At 38.9% G+C, this 20109-nt stretch overlaps 1 protein-coding gene across 1 annotated transcript in view; it reads left to right on the plus strand.

Moving 5' to 3' along the window:
* PDE11A (phosphodiesterase 11A) overlaps positions 1 to 20109 on the plus strand; it is a gene marked incomplete at both ends in the record, with an annotated part of 373297 nt that overhangs the window by 134608 nt on the left and 218580 nt on the right. Inside the window, 2 exons of the mRNA XM_080799405.1 lie at positions 5229 to 5318; positions 9468 to 9608. Of these exons, the coding sequence (XP_080655531.1) occupies positions 5229 to 5318; positions 9468 to 9608 (231 nt within the window). The remainder of the gene's footprint in view (positions 1 to 5228; positions 5319 to 9467; positions 9609 to 20109) is intronic.

Raw genomic sequence — 20109 nt, forward strand, 5'->3', positions numbered from 1 at the left:
CACCCTGGGATCATGACCTGAGCCCAAGGCAGATGCTTAACTGACTGGGCCACCCAGGCATCCCTAGTTTTTTACCATTTTAAATATTCTATTCTAAAATATGTGGGAGGGAGTATTTCATTGTATGAAAATAATGTGACTGCCTCCATACTTTATTTTCCAAATTACTTGAAGACTTTATTTAGTGTTTGAGTTACAACATCCCCAGTTTCAAATCAGTGGGGCCCATTCAGCTCAGGGAAGTTTTGCCTTATAGTTTCTGCCAGAGGGCGGAAAGGACCCGCGAATGCAAATCACAGAATCGGCACAGAGAAAGATGTTGCATGATGGTGAGAAGACCTTCTCTCACCCATTACTTGAGCTGATAATGATGTGGCTCTTCAAGCAATTCGCCTTCAGGAGTGGAGTCCATAAAGGGGATGGCCCAAGGCCCCTCACAGAATCTCCAGGGTAGACCTCCAGTGTCCTTTAATGGTATGTAATTGGACCAGCCCAGCCCAGGAAGCTTTAATAACCTTTCTCAGTGGTCTGTGAGTTTGAAAAGGCTCAATACCTACTGTCTTTCTTTAGGACATTGATGGAGGGACCCAGTGCTCCTATCTTATGCTTATTAGTGACACTTTTCCTGAATTTCCAGGGCTGAGGGGACTTTTCTGCACTGTTTAATGATTTTCAGTTTAACTCTCTTTCTGCGTGGGATGTTATGAAGATTAATCAGCCGATGTTCATAAAGTGCTTTCAAGCTGAAAAGTACTGCACAACTGTGTACAGACTCATTAGGTTCTTAGTCATTAAGGTTTTCTTAGACCTTTTGCATTCAGGTGATGAAGGCCAAATTAGTATTTTGTCTTGGAGGAGGGGGACTTCAAAAGGAGAAGAGCAGAGCAGTATCTCTCTTTCTTTGTTTAAAAAAGACATCTGTTGCACTGGGCCTGAAAAGAAGATATAAATGTTTAACTTTTCATTATCTTGTATTTCCATACTGCTACTGCTTCTGCAACTTCTCACTTCCTCCTTTCAAAATGCATTTGCCTGATTCTCCAGAACATTTATTTAGAAGCTCTTTGGATCATATTGTCGTGTAGGTGTCCATAGTGGAACCAACTCTGGCCTCAGAGTGTTGAATTATTGTACCAATTAATGACACTGGGAAGTCATTCCCTTTGTAAATCAATCCCCTCTCAGTTTGCAATGTGTCATAAATGTGTAATGTTGTCTCCATCCTCAGTGGCCATCCTCTTTGGCCAATATATTTGGAGTTCTATATGATTCGGTGAAGCCTTAGACTGGGGCTGGAAAAGTACAGACTGACCACCAAAGACAGAAAGAGGTCCTAAGAGAAACTAGAGACAAAGATGGATAACCTACGAAGAATTAGACTGACAGCTGACTCTTTTGGCAGCATCAGCTGTATGTGAATTCTATTATTATTGGAATAATATCTTCTAAGTACTGAGAGAAATAGCTGTCAACCTAGAATTGTATACCAATTACAATTCTTACTAAATTACCTTTTAAGATTGATCATAGAATAAGAACAATTTTATACAAAGCAAAAATAACACATTTGCCAGCAGTGCTAAAGGATATCCTAAAGGATTCAAAAAGAGAAAAATTATTCCAGAAGGAAAGAAAGAGATACTAGAAGGAATGAAGAAGAAAAAATTGCTAAACATGTGGATAAATCTAAATAAGCATGAATTAATAATAATAATGTCCAGTTTGCAATAACGAACAAGATATGAGTAAAAAAAAGTAACAGATATAACAGGAAAGTTAAAGTAGTCCAATGTCTTTATCTTACATGGAAGGAGGCGAAAGGTGTTAAATTTAGATTTTATTAAGTATACACATAGACTTTCTAGTTTTAATCACTAAAATAAAGGAAATGCAATGTGGTGGAGGGGGAAATCAATGAAATGAGACAATAAGATAAATAGCAATGGGCTCAGTAAAAGGGAATAAAGAAATTTAACATGGATCTCAGTAATTGTTCCTGGGACTCTTAACCTTATAATTACAAATACTAAGTAATTAAGTTATTAAGTAACTATATCAGGGAGTTCATATCTATATACCTAGTGGACAAATGAAAAATGAAATACTCTTTTTAAATTTTTTTTAAGATTTTATTTATTTATCAGAGAGAGAGAGAGAGAGCACAAGGAGGGGGCGAGGCAGAGGCAAAGGGAGAAGTAGGTTCCCCGCTGAACAAGGAGCCTGATGCGGGACTTGATCCCAGAACCCTTGGATCATGACCTGAGCCAAAGGCAGACGTTGAACCAACTGAGCCACCCAGGCATCCCAAAAATGAAATAGTCTTAATGATATGTGAACAATTGCTTCTGACTTGGGATGAAATGTTCAGTAACAGCATCATCTTGATGACACAGGTCATGGGTTTAGGAGAGGAACCTCAAATGTAGGGAACAGAGATCTTTCATAATGGACGTAAGCCTGCTTGACCTCTGCCCCAGAGAGAGATACTATCTTAATTACACATTGTAGTAAACAAGTTTGCTCTTTGCTCTGGAAATGACACTGTTTTCCAAGGCTGTCCATTATACAAACACCTTTGAAAGATAGAGCAATGATTTTGGTTGTAAGCTGTGCAGAAATGTGACAGACCCAATGGAGAGATGTCTCCCAACAAATTAGGCTAATTTTCTAAAGCCTCAGTTTTCCCATCTGAAAAATAGAATAAATGGTATGGCATATGTGATTATAAGGATCAGAGCGTAGAGTGCATATAAAATGCTTAACATCAGACCCAAAGACTGTGTCAACATCAGTTACTACTACAAATGATTATTTTTTGAATAAAATGTGAGCATGTTTTATTGAATTCTTTTTCTCCAGCAAGCAGAATATTATAGCTTATGGATATTTCTACTTATTAGAATCACGAAATATTAGAACTAAAAAGGAAAGATTAGCCAGTGAAACCAGGCATTCTATAGAGAAGGAAATAGGTTCAGAAAGGTTAAGTGACTTGTTCGCTTTCACACAGAACAGCCATATAAAGGACAATGGTCATCTAATTTAAAATTCACATTCTTTTTAATTATACACAATGCTTGGAGTTCATAAATGTTGGTATTACAAATGAATTGAAACAAGCCTAGATATATTAGAAAACATTTCACATATTCATTTGGTCATTCTCTTCTACCTACTTGCATAACCTATAAACCACCTTAAACATGGCCTCTGAAGGCAAATAAACACAGGAAAGAAGGAAGGAAAGAAGAGAAGAGGAAAAGGAAGGGAAGAGAAGGGAAGGGAAGGAAAGGAAAGGATGAGGGAATGGGAAGGAAAAAGAGGAGGTAAAATAACCTGTATCTTCCCCTATCCCCCGCCTCCATCATGTCACCGCCTCACCTCCGCAGCAGAGAAAAAACAGGAAACAGGAAAGCGCTTTCTGTGTGTGTAGGTGATGTTGGAAGTGGTCCCGTTCTGGCTTAATGACAGGGAAATTCTGGCAGAGTATCTGGCAGCTTTATGTCAACAGCTTTATCTGCCTTATCAACAAACTTCCTAAGGCATGAGGGAGAGTGGTAAGGAAGGGGAATAAAGGGGTGACAGAAATAGAATCTCATTCTGGGAGGCAGCATGTTGTAGGGAATGGTCATCAGTTGTAGAATAAGATGACCTGAGTTCCTGTGCGAGTTTGAGCAAGTCACTGGATTTCCTGACCTCTAAAATGTATTTGAAGTCTCTCCGTGAAAAGTTGATGTGCTATTCAAATGAAGAAATGAAGTGAGAGTGTCTGGCACCTAGTAGATCCTCATTAAATAGAAGTTCAAATCAAATTCAGTGAAGGAATTTATCCTGGAAGGATGTGTAAAAAAAATTAACTCATTAAGTTTGTACCGCTACTTAATGCCAGTCCCATTGCATCTCTTTCTTTAAGACTGCTGTCACCGCGTTAACTTGTACAACATTGTGAAATACTTGCTGGGACCTGAGGTCAGAGTTGAGTATGCCCAGGTAGCCAAAGCAAGATTGTAATAGGAAAGAAATGATAGGGAATGGGGATTGTCCTTCATCTTTTGTCTTTCTCAAGCCCTCTGCAAAATCACGTCAGGCTCTAGGTAATTGTGTTCTGTGTGTCCCCAGGGTGTCTTACGGGGCTCCGGCTGTTCTTGTCCCTCACCCCATGGAGAACTCTGCACTTCCCTCTTCTGGGCATGTAGGAGCGCTCTGTTTTGTCACTGCTCTGTAGCTCTTCACAGGACATTGCAGTGTGCGGTGTGTGTGTGTGTGACAGAGAGACAGATAGACAGACAGAGACAGAAAAGGAGACAGAGGGAGAAGGATGGTGGAAGAAAACATACCCTTTTCCTTCTGCTTCTAGAAATCCCAAAGCAATATTGCTCGTCACAAAGTTCCATGTTGCGAAGAGTTTAGGGAAATCTATTCCTTTGGTTTTACTTGGGGGTGTTCTCTCTCTCTTTGGAATCAGCAATATTGGAGATAAATTTGAGTGAGAGTGTCAGGCAGTACTGAAAATAAGTGTTGATGAAATGATAAGAAAGTCTTTGTTAGGATTGAGCCCTCCCCACCGAGATGTTTCTTCCCATAGGAGAAGTGTGCTGTCTGAAAGGCTCTCCAAACTTTCCTCAAACAGCCTTCTGTAGGATCATCCCTCACATTTGCATTCACATCCAGTTATGTCAACAGAATAGTGGGCACAATTTGAGCTCTTGTGCACAAGCTTATTAGACCCTGTGGCCCCTAAGTTCTTACTGAGCCAATCTACTGAAATTCGTAGCTGGCAGAGTGCTAGGGTCATGCTGAGAACCCTGCTACAGATACACATGCACTAAGAAATTGACTCATAGCCTGCCGGCCTCCAAATGTGAGTGTGGACACTTGCCTTAGATTCTAGATATATGAGTTTATTCATTTATTCCTTTTTCACTGATCAAGGAAGGGATACACAGGTGATTTAGGTACAGTTCCTATATCATAGTTTTTAGTGATTTTCGTTGTCTGTTGCTTCACTGTATACGCTCATTGATGTGACTGTCCCTCGTTAAAGCTTGATTGAGACCGTCTTACAGTTAATGATGAAAAATACCCCTTCTGAAATTTAGATACTAGTATCGACAATTCCATACTCAATTTCTGTGCTGAAGAGAATATATTATGATCAAGCCAATGCAAGCAATATGGAATTTGGGGCAGTAATGTTTGAATGTTCTTAACACTCCCTTTGCCCCCAGGTTATGCAGATGTATCTTCCATTTTGTGGAATTGCCATATCCAATGCTCAGCTCTTTGCTGCCTCGAGGAAAGAATATGAAAGAAGCAGGGTGAGTAGAAAGAAACACTATTGACAACCCTCAAAGCTCTCTGACTTTCAAGGATCTGTGAACCATAATGTGTTTTAAAACCAGCAGATGAGGTTTGAATAGTCTAGGAGTCCCTTCTATTTGTTTAATCCTTCAAGTTTGTGGTTGAAGATACCTTTGAAGCAATAAGTGCAAATGGAAGTGGATACAAATTCTCTGTTGTTTGGGGCAAATAGTACCAGCTTCTTTTAAAAACGAAATTAATTTTACATCTGTACTGTAAGGTAGTAGATATACTCTTATAGACTTGAAACAATAACACACTTTAGTGATATTTTTACAATTTAGTTTCTTTAAGAAGCAAGGTATGTTACAAGTGATTTCACACCACCTCATTAATTTTGCTTTTGAATTGAAAGTTTTTCTGGACGAGCATCACTAGATAACTGGACAATAATGCAAATACTTTTATAGGATTATAAAGAAACACACACAAAGAGGGACTTTCACTGGCTATCCATGTAAATAGGAAGGAAGGTAGGAAGGAAGGGAGGGAGAGAGCAAGAGTAAGAAAGAAAGAAAGGAAGACTCAAAAAATCCTAAACTGTCAAATAGATACTAAATTACATTAGACTCATAATACAATAGATACAGGTAGGTATAGATAGGTATAGTAGATAATAGAGATGCAAACAAATAAGAAACAATATAGTATCAGGTAGTGATAAAGAGATAGAGATTGATCATTGAAGGATGGTTTGGGAGGATGTTTATTTCAGAGCATGGTCAAGGAGTTCTCTCTAACAATGTTATTTGAGCAGAGACCTGAATGAAATGAAGGTGCAAAACCACACAAAGATTAGGGAAGAGCAGTCCAGATAGTGGAAATGTCAAGAAGAAAGGCATGAGGCAGGCAAAACCTTGGTCCATGTGTCTAGGGAGCAGAGAGGAAATAGCCAAGGTAGTCCTGAAAAATAGCCAAAGTAGTCCTGAAAAAGAAGGACAAAACTAGAGGCATCGCACTTCCTGATTTCAAACTATAATACAAAGCTCTTATAATCAAAATAGCATGGCACTGGCACTAAAAACAGATACATAGACCAATGGAACAGAATTGAGAGCCCAGAAATAAACCCGTGCTTATACCGTCAACATATATTTGACAAGGGAGCCAAGAATACTTAATGGAGAATGGTGTTGGGAAAACTGGATATTCACATGAAAAAGACTGAAATCAGACCCCTGTCTTACACCACCCACAAAAATAAAGTTGGTATGGATTAAAGATATAAATGTAAGACATGAAACTAAAACTTCTGAACAAAACATAGGGGAAAAGCTTCAGCGATTGTTTGTATCTGATACAAAAGGACAAGAATAAACTAGTGGGACCACATCAAACAAAAAATCTTCTGCACAGCAAAAGAAACCATCAACAAAATGAAGAACCAACCTATGGAATGGGAGAAGATACTTGCAAATTGCAATTATGTGAAGTAATGGATGTGTTCACTGACCTTATTGTACTAATCATTTCACAACATGTGATGTATCAAATCATCATATTTTATACCTTAAACATCCAGAAATTATCTGTCAATTATATCTCAATAGAGCTAAGAAAAAAAGAAATAATGTGGCTGGGACTAGACCAGTGAAAAATGAGAGATTCCCCCCAAAATTAACGATGAAATAGACAAAGATTATTGATGTGGGAAATGAATGAAAATTACTTTTGGCTTGTACAGCTGGCAAATAAACGGTCGGGTACAGGATTCCAGAGTTTTGGTGAGATGTCAGGACTCAAGACTCATATATGGGAAAGATCAGTATATAGGTGATATTTAAAAGTAGGGCACTGAGGACGTCAATCTGGGGGAGAATATGTGGATAAGAGAAGGGAAGAGGTCCAAAAAGAGGGAACAAAAGATGGCAGTAGACGAAGGAGGGGGGCAAACACAAGGGAAATCAAGAAACAGGGAGTGTTCAGTTGTGTGAGGAAACTCCGATCTGTTGACTTTCCTATCATCCAAGATTTTCTTCCCTTTTTCTCCCATTGTGGAGCAAGTCTGTATTGTTATTTATGAAACTTTTATCACTTGTTAGTAAAGCAGCAATTTTTAATTAGAAACAGTAAAATTACTATGATGTGATTTGTCAGTGCAAGACTCAAGGCACAATTAGTTTTTCCTCCGAGATAAATGTTCTTGTATATGGGTCCCAGAGGCCCTATCCACACAGTCACAACAAATTGAAAAGTTAAATAATTGTTCAGTTAATAGGATCTATCTGAAGAAATAGCCTGGATGATTAAGGGAATAATGCTTTCCCCCTTAATAACAGGGAATGGTGTTGGTAATTATTTAGACAATTGCCTCATTTTTAATGTTATATTTAAATATGAAATTATTGCACATTGTTGACTTCTTAGAGCAATTTGCTGTCCAAATGCTAAACAGTCAGGATATATTCAAAACTTTTTTCACCTCCTGGTGTATCTCTGCTTCAGGATCATAGAGCCCTTAGTCATACTCACATGGTCTCTCTCTCTCTCTCTCTTTTTTTTTTAAGATTTTATTTATTTATTTGATAGGCAGAGATCACAAGTAGTCAGAGAGGCAGGCAGAGAGAGAGGGGAAAGCAGGCTCCCCGCTGAACAGAGACACCCCCCCCCGCCCCGATGCGGGGCTCGATATCAGGACCCTGAGACCATGACCTGAGTCAAAGGCAGAGGCTTTAACCCACTGAGCCACCCAGGCGCCCCACTCACAAGGTCTCTTTAGAGAAAATGCTGCCAAGGATATTTGATCCTCTTTTAGATGCTCAGTGAACTAGATTCATTTCATGGATCCCTTAACTCATTCAAATGTTTTTCTACCCGAATATACTCAAAGAAGAAATTTTTACATGTTTCCAATGGCCTCAGGACAAATCAAATTCATTACTAAAGTTGAAAATTGGTCATAACCCTTAGATGATCCTCAACACCATCTACCAGAACAGATGTGAATTTGAAAACCCACAAAATCCTTTCGTGAGAGGTCAGACCTGAGAGGGTACCTTTTATTAGGTTCTGTTGAGCAAAGCACCCTCTGGCCAATTCACTGGCTGTGTAATTTTCTGATTGCTTTCTTGTAGGAGCATAATATCTACTACCTGTACATAGCCTGCTATTCTGAAATCTCTGGGAAGAGTCATGTAATTAAAAATTCCAAATAAATATTATTTTGATGCAAAAATTGCAAGCTAAATAAGCTAGATAAAATGAGAGGTTATACAATTTGATTTTTAAGTGAGTATGCAGTTTTCAAGTTAGAATTCTAAGGTTTTATTTTCCTTTGTGTGTTTTCATTGTGTTGTTTTAACAGAAATTTTAGTGGTATTTTCTTTCCTGAGATATATTTTAGTATTTATGTTTCCTGGACAGGTGAGATGAAGCAATACTTCTTATGTAGAGGGATTAATGGGGATTTTATATACATTTTTTGAAGGCTCTGAAGCTTAATTAGCATTCATCCCTATAATTCTTTCAGGGTTCTGTGAGAGATGTGTATTAGGGAAAATAAGTCTCGGGTTTGACCATGAACCTATTTCTTCCTGAGGGTGAAGAAGAGCTGCTTTGTAATTTTCTGAAATAAATGTGCTTTGGAGAGAATCGGGTATTCATAATTTATAAAATGTTGGGTTTACAAAAAACAAACTCTTAACTACAGAGAACTGGGTGGGGGGAAGGGTAGATAGGTGATGGAGATTAAGGAGGGCATTTGTTGTGATGAAAATAAACAAACAAATAGATTTTAAAAATGTTGGGTTTATACCTAGTCACGTTGCAGAAAAACTCGTTTGGGGCAGGGGTGGGGAGGGAAGCTTAGAGCTATAGCGGACTAAAATGGGATCGTGTGGTCATTAGCTACTCGGGAGATAGTCCCACAGCTATATGTGGAATTTACAGGGCATTATATGGATTGGCACTATTCTCAAGTTGTATTTTGTAGTTCAATACTGTGTTATAAGCAAAATGATGGAATATGTCGAAACAATCATCAATGCTCTAAAAAGTAGCCACACAAATATATTTATATTACAACAAAGACTAAATGGAATTTTGAGAGAAAAAAAATTTTTTTTCAGTCTATACCCATCTAAATACATCCATTTTGTCTTTCCTAGGCTTTGCTAGAGGTTGTTAATGACCTCTTTGAAGAACAGACTGACTTGGAGAAAATTGTCAAGAAGATAATGCATCGGGCCCAAACTCTGTTGAAATGTGAACGCTGTTCTGTTTTGCTCCTAGAAGACATTGAATCACCAGTAAGTCATCTTTTATCTGTTACAGAGAGCTGAAGACTGTGTTAATGGCCTAAGGTTTCGTTTATTTGTAATTTAGCTTGTGAAATCTTGGCCTGAACCACTCTCTTCATGACTCTTCTAACCATGAGGTCACTTTTCATAAAATTAAAGTTATTTTCTTTTATGTGTATTTTCCATCTTATTTTGCTGTCACCTTAGAAACATAGGCTCTTACATTGATGGGAACATTGGAGATGGAGCCCAGCCCTGAGTATTTACAGAGCAGAGAACTGAGGGCTTAGCTGGTTTGCCTGGTGTCTCCCAGCTGAATAGACATTAGCTCAAGTGCCAGGCTCCCATCCTGTTCGCCCAGCATGAGGAAAGCCCTTGGCACCTTTGGGCATGGACTGCAGTCCAGGCAGGGTTCCACAGCCCTCTTATGAGGAGGAAGCAAACAAATCCTCGGGAAGCAGTGCCCTTTGCTGTTGGGCTCAGATGGATTGTACTTGTGCTGAGGTGAGTGACAGGCCTCAGCTGGGCTGTGCTCTGCAGCAAAGGCTTGAAGAGCAGTCTCCAAGTTCTTTATGTTGTTCTGGAGCTGGGATGCTTGCACAGAGCACACACCAGGTAGAGGCGGCTCCTGGCCTCTTCACCGCTGGGGCACCTGTTACGCCAAGGGCAGGCATCGAGCTAGTTCAAGGCCTCCAATCTGCAGCAACTTAGCTTCAGCTTTCTGTTAAACCCTTTGGCTCTTTGGGGGAAATCTGTTGGGTAATTACACAACAGTATTGAAAATAATGATCATCATCAATCTAACTTCTTGAAAGTTAAATGACTAAACCCTTAGCAGCAATATAATATCTTTACCGTGAAGTGTCTTCAAAGACCAGGAATGTCTAGCTATTTAAGTGCCATTTTAATGCCTCAGAGGATGGTATTTTACTGTACTTTACTTATAAAAGGTTATTGTCTTTGCCTTTAGGTTTGTTTCCCTCCAAGAATAAGAACCTTAGGGTAAATTTTGGAGATGTAATAATAAGTATCATAAAACTTACAACATCGGGTTTTTTAAAAATCTGTGTATGTTTGAAACGTTTAGGAGTATTTGCCCACATTTTAGCAGAGCTTGGCTTTATTTCTACTTCAGCAGGTGTGGTTTAAACAAACAGTAGCTTTGCCATTATCCTGTGACTGTAAAACTCCGTGAAGCCTGGGAGAACAGCACTCACCCCCGCCCCACGCAATAGTCCGCATTTATGGAATGCTTCTGGATGTTGCGTGAAGGACTGGAATTCATTTAATTCCCCCTCATCCTTATGAAATAGGTGGTATTATCATTCTCCTTTTATAGAGGAGAAAATGAGGCTCAGAGAGTTGAGTGACTTGCTGGATTCCCCCCCACACCCGCTGACTTTAAAGCCCCAGAAAGGAATGGGGAGGGGTGGGTGTGTTCGATGGTCCAATGGTCCAGGCAGGCTGTAGCTCTCATTAAGCAAGGGCGGGAAGAGGCAGCTGTTGGAGCCTCAGCTTATGTGAGACGCAGTCTGCAGGCAGTGATTCAGGGTGGTGCAGTAGCCCGATGATGTAACCAAAAGCCCAGCTCTGTCCACTTTCCCGTCCATGTCTCAGTGCTCAGCTGCCTTTCACCCTTGTGGTCCAGGAGGCTGGCACATCTCCAGGCAGTGTACCATCATGTACACTGGAAAGGAGGAAAGGAAAACATGTCCCAGGAAAGGAAGAAAGGAAAACATCTGTTCACATATTTCTCTTTTTCTCAAGGGAGAAAGTCTTTTCCAAAAGAGTTTTTTCCCAGCTGACTTTCCCGTGGGACCAACTGGTCAAGAACGAGATGTTGCTCACATCATTCATATACTTAATATTTTTCCATTCTTCACCTCTCGGTCTCTGATACAGGTGTGTTCAAATGTTCAGTATAACTGGGATTTATCAGTATCTTCTTGCCCAGTTCTGTAGGTAGTTGATTTAATTGTATTAATATTACTTGTTCACCCATTTTTGAGTTTTGGATTGGAGCTCATTTTGTTGGGAGGGTGTTTCGTTTGTTGGTGCCATTGTTTTCTTTGGCTCTTTCTTGTACTCTTTCCTCCCTAACAATTTGGGCAGTTCCTTGGTCCCTAGTCAAGAACCAGGTCTTGACTTGGGTCTCCTGCTGTCTGGTAATATCACCCTAAGCCAGGAGCAGCATGGTTCAGATTCTGAGGGTGAAGCTAGGTCACCTCTTTCCAGAGAACATTTCTAGTCCCCAAACCCTAGTAGAAGCTGAAATTCCAATCATTGCCACCTGCCTGTTTCTGGTCTTAGAGCATAATAGGTCTATGTCTTTGGGCGTGGCCCTTTACATACCTTTTCTTTTTGGTCTTCTCTGCCATCCTCCTTCTCTCTTTTTTTCTGCTTTTTAACCTCTAGATGTCTTTTTGGTTTTCACTTTCCGTATTTTATCCATCTGTGTTCTGTTTTTGAGAGAGAACAGATGTGTCCAAGCGTTAACTTATGGCATCATGTCTGCTCGTGTTCCATATGTTACTTTTTACAATCGGGGTGGGGGACGCATCATTTCAGGAAAAAAATCTGCTGGAAGTTTCCTTCCTCTAAAAATAACTTCTGCTTTTGTCTGTTTCATTAAATCATTCTTGAAAACAGAAGTTTCCTATTATTGCCTTGTGGTTTGAATATTTAAAAAGCTGGTTATTTCAGATGTATAATATTTTCTGGCCTTTGTTCATTAGAGGGAAAGAGGAAGAAAAGAAATTGAAATCTTGTTATCAAAGCTTTCACTCATCAAGCTCTTACCTCAGCGTTTAGAAACTGCTTTCCTGGTCTTCAAACTGAGCAGGCAGGTGTTAATTGATCTGTTCACTCAGTGGATGCCAAAAATAGAAACAAGAAATGCCTTTCTCTCTGGCCAAAATTAATATTTTACCTTCTTTTGTTTCCCTTAAATATTTCAGTCAATAAATTTTAAGTGACTTTGTCAATGGTATCTTCCTCTAGACTGAAGAAATAGAAAGATCGCTCCATAGCTAGCTACTGTTGACATTAGGAAATATTTCGTGCTCTGAACTGATATCCCCTGCATAATGTTATGCCATTTCATGAACCTGTCTAAACAATTCCTATTCGGTTCTAGCTCATGTATTTACTTTTATCTCTGGTTTTGTTTGTTGGTTTTTTTTGTTTTGTTTTGTTTTGTTTTTTTGCTCTGCTTCAACAAGGAAAGCAAGAATGCAGACATTTTCATGGCAAAGTCCTGAAGTCTCAGCCCTAGTGTTTACTTGTGTTCTCCTTTCATGAATCATCCCAATGGCTGGCAGCTACTGCGTGGTACAGAACTCCAGCAAGGACTTTATCACCCAGCTTATAACCAGGAAGCTAGTTTCTGGAGCTCACTGCCCAAACCAGGAAGCAGGAGCTACACTTACTTTTTAATATGTTCCTTAACTTCTTGGTTCTTGTGTAAATACACATACAATTAAGCCATTGAACTAGATGATCTTCCTGAATCCCACACTTGAGAGGAAGAGTTAGAGGTGATGGTTATCTGATTGTTCTGGAATAGCCTATAATTCAATCCCCTCCATCCTGAGTGAGTGGCAAAAATCGCTCTAGGTTTCCTTTCTATTTTACTTTCTTACCATTTTCCCTCCTTTCTATAGCTTGCCTTCCCCCTCTAAGGAAATCAATGTAAATTCTTTTTGATTTTTGTTCCAAGTACTTTTTCTTGAGTGCTAAGTGGCAACTATCTAAAAAAAACTCTGATGATCATCCAAATAATCATTTAAATATATATGTGTGTGTGTGTGTGTGTGTGTATACACACACATATAAACTCACATCATTAATCATTACTATAACATATTATATATCTGTTATATTAACTCACTTTAATAATTTTATATCAATATATTAACTGACATCATTAATCACTTATGTGTTAACTGTATGTATATATGTGTGCATATATATGTGTGTGTGTGTATATGTGTATATATATATATATATATATATATATCTCCAACTTCTGAACTTCAGTCCCCACTGCCCATATCCACCACATACTGCCCCAAATGTTTACTATTGCTGAGATTCCTTGTTTCAGTTAGTAGAATGAATCATCATCATGTAGTAAGTAACTCGAGCTAAAAACAGTACCTTCTAAGTATTTCTTACCATTTACATTCAATTGTTTGTAAGTTCTGTTGCTTTTATGTTGAAACCTCATTTCTAGCCCCTTTCTCCACCTCTTCTACCACTGCCTTTACTCTGTCTTTACTAATCTCTCTCTCTTTTTTTTTAAGATTTTATTTATTTATTTGACAGACAGAGATCACAAGTAGGCAGAGAGGAAGGCAGAGAGAGAGGAGGAAGCAGGCTCCCTGCGGAGCAGAGAGCCCGATGTGGGGCTCAATCCCAGGACCCTGGGATCACGACCTGAGCTGAAGGCAGAGGCTTTAACCCATTGAGCCACTCAGGCGCCCTGTCTTTACTAATCTCTTAGCTCCACATTTTCCTCGACTCATTTCTTCACTTGCAAATGGGGCAGTCTTCCTTCCTTTCCATCAATTCTTAATACTCTTTTTAGTTCTCTTTCTAAAACATGCATCTGCCTCTCCCATGATTCAGAATATTTGGTAACTGTCTATTGCCTACACCATAAAGTTCAAATTGCCCACACCATAAAGTTCAAATTGCCCAACATACAAGGTTTATCACCTCTGCTCCAAACTTAACTTTTGACTGTCCTTTCTGGTCCTCAGCCTCACCCTTTCCCTTTCTTCCTCCTCTGTCACCTCCCCATGGTCAGCTTATGCATGAATTTGCCTCTGTATCTTTGTACATGTTGTTCTTGTGGAAGACAAAATGCACCAAACAATTAGGGAGATAATTTCATCTAGGCTATTGCAATAAGAACATTTGTTTCTGAGGAACATCTCAAAAAAAGGACGGAAGGATGAAGACATCTTATTTTGGAATATGCTAGGGTGGGTTGAGGTTAGCCAATTCTGGAACAAAATGGTAGGAGGGATTTCTTTATTATTACTGCTCTTGGGGGGAGCAGGACTCAAAGTTCAACACTGTCAACTCTGTACTATTTTCTGCAAACTCCACCTCTCCTGTCTATTCTTGATCTTTCTCTCCTTAAGTCAGTGCACTTGAAGGGCTTTCTTGCCCACTGGGTTGCAGTTGAGTTTGAAAAACAGGAGGGATTAGCAGAAGGTTTTTGTTTGTTTGGTTTGGTTTGGTTTTTGGTTTTAAATTTACTTATTTACTTATTTTAGACAGAGAGAGAGAGTATGAGCAGAAGGGGCAGAGGGAGAGAGAGAGAGAGACACTCTCAAGCAGACTTCACACTGAGCATAGAGCCTGACGCAGGGCTCTATGATCTCAAGATCACAACCTGAGCAGAAACCCAGAGTCAGATGCTTAACCTACTGCACCACCCGGGCATCCCCAGCAGAAGATTTAAGGGCTAGAGGAGAGAGAAATTGGGGATAGTTATTCCTCTTGATCTTTCTCTGCCAGTTGTTAGAGGTGGCCGGATTCTTCCAAAACCCCTCCATAGTTCTAGTGCCTCAAGGACACCAAAGGCATTATTCCCTCCCTCCTGCCATCCTTCCTTCTTTCTCTCCCTTGTTCTCTGTGACCTTTAGACATGCTCCTTTAGACTGCAACCTTTCCAGAGTTGCTAGTTCCCGGGACCTCACCATTTCTTACTGGTTTCTTTTAACACTGCCCACACTTCTGTAACTAGTCCCTTTATTGAATTAGGTTCAGTTAAACCCTTTCTAGAGTTCTTTCTGCTTTCAGCCCAAACTGACCTATTTGGTCCCTCAACCTGGAAAACTTTCCCCACTACTCAGCCTAGAGCATGCCTGCCCACCCTGGAAGACACAGTTCACACAAAGACTTCTTCAACACCCTCTTCTGTGTGCTTGGAATGTTGAACGTATATTGTGGTGAAATTATACTTTTGTGAATTGTTCCCCCCACCCCTGCACTATTTTGTGAATCCCTCAAAGACAGGACCTGATTTATGTCCCTTTGGTATTTCCAGAGCCCACAACAGTGCCTGTACACTAAGTATTTGATAAATGTTGATTGAGTGAGTAGATGGTTAGAGTAAACTATTCATCAATATAAATGAGAAATTTATCAAGAAGAATGGCAGTGATGATCATTTAGTTCTCCTACCCTATAGAATTGTCCTCTTGTGGAAAAATGTGGATTAAGAAAACTAATGAAAAAATGGTGATTATTAGATTATTCCTATTTTCTTTTTTGTGGCAGGAATGTCTATTTGAGCACAGTTTTTGTTTCTTAAGTTGTTTTTGAATTTCAAAAGACAGAGAGAAACCAAACCAAACAGTGCTTGATAAATATCCAAATCAAAGACTTCTGTCCATGGAGCTTTTCCAAAGAACAGGCAGAGATGCTGGGGGATATTTTGTTTACTTCACTGTGGCATGTGTAATGCCTTCCCCAGGGTGCAATACTCAGGGCTGATCAATAGCCAGGGGAGCTCAGAACCACTTGTTCAGTTTCATTGACCTATAAACCACTTCTGATATTTCTCTTATAAGATTCTCTTTTTACTTAGTGTGTGTGAATGTGGCTATTTATTTATTTAATCTAGGCTCACGTAGTACATCTATTATCAAATCAGACTTGGATTTAGAGAATAAATTTTAAAAAATTAATGAGACTGAGGACTGTACAATTGGTCCAAGTCAAGAATAAAACATAAATTTTATTCTCTTCTTTTATGCTCTTGTCTGTTTTTTATTGGTCATAATCTCCACGGTGACACTATATATCCCATTAAATTGCACTGAAATATTTTAGCTGTTTTTGCTGTTTCCTTTTTAAACCCAGGTGTCTGACTATAAATAATTTTCTACTTGAATGCATTATAATTTTAATAAATATTTTAAAAATATATAAATTAGGGCATGGCTGCCTAGGGTTTTGCATTTCAAATGAAGATACTTTTTGAGAGTGAAAAGAGGCACTCTTAATTATTGTTTCAGGACAATGGGCTTAATTAAAGTGGGACAGTCCATGATAACTGGGACATGTGCATGTCCTCAAGTGTATCCCCCACCACTTACTGTGGTGCCTAAAATTTCCATCATTGCAGTCTCGTTTCAGATGTGAAGATTCTATCTCCGGAAATCCCCTTTCTGAGTTATAGATAAATTACATAGGAATATAATTTATGATATCTATAAATTATCTGTAATTTATAGATAAATTACATTAATATATTAATCTATCATCTGTCATTAAACTTAGCAAAAAATAACCAGTTGACTTGGTCCAGAGATGGCTTTAGACCAGATGTCATCAAACTCTTCTATGAAGGACCAGCTAGTAAATACTTTGGGCTTTGTGGCCCATATGGTCTCTGTTGGAGCTACCCAGTTCCACTGTTAGAGCAAAAAGCAACCACAGGTAATATTTAATTAATGAGCGGGTTCTGTTAAAAGGAGACTATATTTATAAAAGCAGGTGGTGGAGTAGTTTTGGCCCATAGACTCTTTTGCATACTCCTGCTCTAGAAGAATGAGAAGCAAGCAGATCAGTCTGTCGCTCCAGAAATGTATTACTTCTCTGCTGTTCGTCAACATGGACCAAGTCCCATGTCTATGTTCCTTTAAAGGCCCAATATTCTGATGATTTGGCAGGTTCATTGGCCGTGAGTCTAATCTCATATTGTCCTACATTCAGAAAATCTGTAAGAGGATTCCACCAGCGGCCCTGGGCTCCTGACTAGATGTCTAGACTATGATTTCTGTGATAAATCCATTCTAAAATGGTCTTGAAGCCCTTCATGGTCAGATCATCTGGAACCAGACTAACTTTATTGATCTTACCTGGCTTACAGTCATCAGTGGGTTTGTCCTCAGTTTCCATGCTCTGCTTATATTTGACCATTCTCTAGATGGGACTTAAGCCTGCTTCTCTTTTATTCTTACATTGTTTGCTATCATCTGGAGGCCCTTAAGTGTTGTATTTCTCTTACCCACCACTCCTGATTCCTTTCCCATGCCTCTGAAAAATCCTCTTTCATACAACTTAATGTTCAACTCTAATTAGTTTTACACAAGCGAATTTATGTTACTTCATGTGTAAAAGTATTTTTATACATTTTTCAAGTATGTAGGTACTTTGTCTCCTCTTGGTTTATACTTTTACCCAATTAATTCCCAAAAGCATTCAGGGTACCCTTCAGCAAAAATAGAAAAATTCATAGTGAACAAATACTTTCTGAGCACTTATTAGTTACCAGACACGTGACAAAATGAAAGGCAAATTTTCAGATAAAATGGGAGAAAGAAAAAGTAGATGTTATAAGCAAAACCAAATGAAATCAATAATCTCAGAACCAAATTATGCTGCAAAAAGAGAAAACTTTGAAACTAAAACTTTGCTCTGAGCTTCCTAACAGCTAAGATAAAAGAAAAAATTTAATACATTTTATAATTGTTTGTTTAGTAAAAGGAATCACATCAGCTGATCAAGAAAATCTTCCTGACCTTTAAGTTTAAATCTTTTCCCCTTTAAAATATTATTGAGGGGTGCCTGTGTGGCTCAGATGGTTAAGTGTTGGTCTTCAGCTCAGATCATGATCTGTAGGTCCTGGGATTGAGCCCCAGGAGGGAGTCTGCTTCTCCCTCTCCCTCTGTTTCTTCCCCTGCTTGTGCTCTCCCTCTCTCCATCTCTGTCTCTGTATCTCTCTCAAATGAATAAATAAAATCTTTAAAAAGTATATTATTTAAAGGTTAGAGACCTTATTTACTATTTTTAATATCTTTCTTTGCTATCCAGCATACATTAATATTACCTTAGATAATCAGTATTGGCCAAAGATCAGTCAACATTATTCTCATTTTTCTTCCAAGGATACAAGAACCTATGAATTATCACATAAGGTACAAAGAAAGGGAATATAACCTATAATACCACCCTCACTTCTGATACCAATTATAAGTTCAAGGGTTCCCCAGACCACCCTCAGTCTCAAAAGTTTGCTTAGAAGGGCTCATAGGACTCACTGAAAGCTGTTATACTCATGGTTATGGTTTTTTATGGGAAAAGATACAGATTAAAATCAGCCAAAGGAGAAATGCATGGGCAAAGTCCAGGATGGTCCAAATGTGGAGCTTCCACTTGTCCTCTCTCCATGGAGTCATGGATAGCATTAACTTCTCCCAGCAATGGCATGTGACAATGTACATGATGAAGTATTGCCAGCCAGGAAAGGTCATCCAAGACTTGGCATCCAGAGGTCTTTATTGAGGCTTAATTACCAAAATTTAGTTGGCCACTTAAAATAGCTGACCTCAGTCTCCATTCCTTCCAAAGGTCAAGTGATACCACATGACCCAATGCTGCACCTATGCCCCCACAACCCCCTGCAACCACATCGTTGTGTGGTTCAAATTACATTGTTCTATCTGGCTGACCCAAGGTGCCCAGGTAAATAAAGGCATTTTTATCAAGGCCTTTGGATAAGACCTGGACATTCCAGGGGCTTAAAATTTACCTCCTAGGACGCTGGGGCAAGACATTTCTTTGCATAAAGTTAATTCTTTATTACACACAAGGTCAACACTATGGTTCATGAATCCAGTATCTGACCAGGACACCATGGACTGGTTTATTGGGGGGACACAACTGGTACTCTCCATGATATAGAGTACTAAAGTCGAAGGATAAACCTTGACTTTCCCTTTACTCATTAAACATAAATTTAGAAAATAAAACCAATAAAATAAAATAAAATAAAATATTTGACACTGTTTTTCTTTGTGGCATATGGTTTATATTAAAATAAAAAGTACTACAGTTTTTTTCCTTTTGGTAGTTTTAAAGGGTCCTGCTTTGCATACCAGGGGTTCAAACACTGACATTTCATCAAGAGGTTATTTGTTTATCTTATCCATCCTCTTTATCATCCTAGATCTATTAAGTTTTATAGCTTTAAAATTCCAGGATTTTCTATTCCCTTTCTTAACAGCATTTTCCTTTAGCATGTTTTTAAAAAATTTTTTAAACATTTTTTTGAATCTTTATTCTCTTTGAATCTCTGGACATTTCTTAGGTTTTCCTAAGATGTGGAAAGCAGAAGTTCACTTATTATTTCAGAAAGCACTACTCTTGAGAAGCCAGGGCAAATTAAGCTCCCTACCATACAGTAGGCTTCATGCATACCGAGGTTTTTGCCCATTTACTCTCCCACATGTAGCCCTAGAACCCTATGCTCCTTGATACATACAGACACTCAGTATATATATCTGTTGTGTTGAAGAACAGTTTTCAATAAAAACCCCTGCATAAATCTAAAGCAAGCATGTACCAAATCTTTATTTAGCTCATTAAAGAGAGAAACCAAGTGAAGTGGTAAAGTCAGTTTTAAAATAGGTGCTAAGGGGTGCCTGGATGGCTTAGTCAGTTAAGCGTCTGCCTTCAGCTCAGGTCATAAACCTGGGGTCCTGGGATC

The sequence above is a fragment of the Martes martes genome (assembly GCF_963455335.1).
Source record: "Martes martes genome assembly, chromosome: 3".
NCBI classification, from domain to species: domain Eukaryota; kingdom Metazoa; phylum Chordata; class Mammalia; order Carnivora; family Mustelidae; genus Martes; species Martes martes.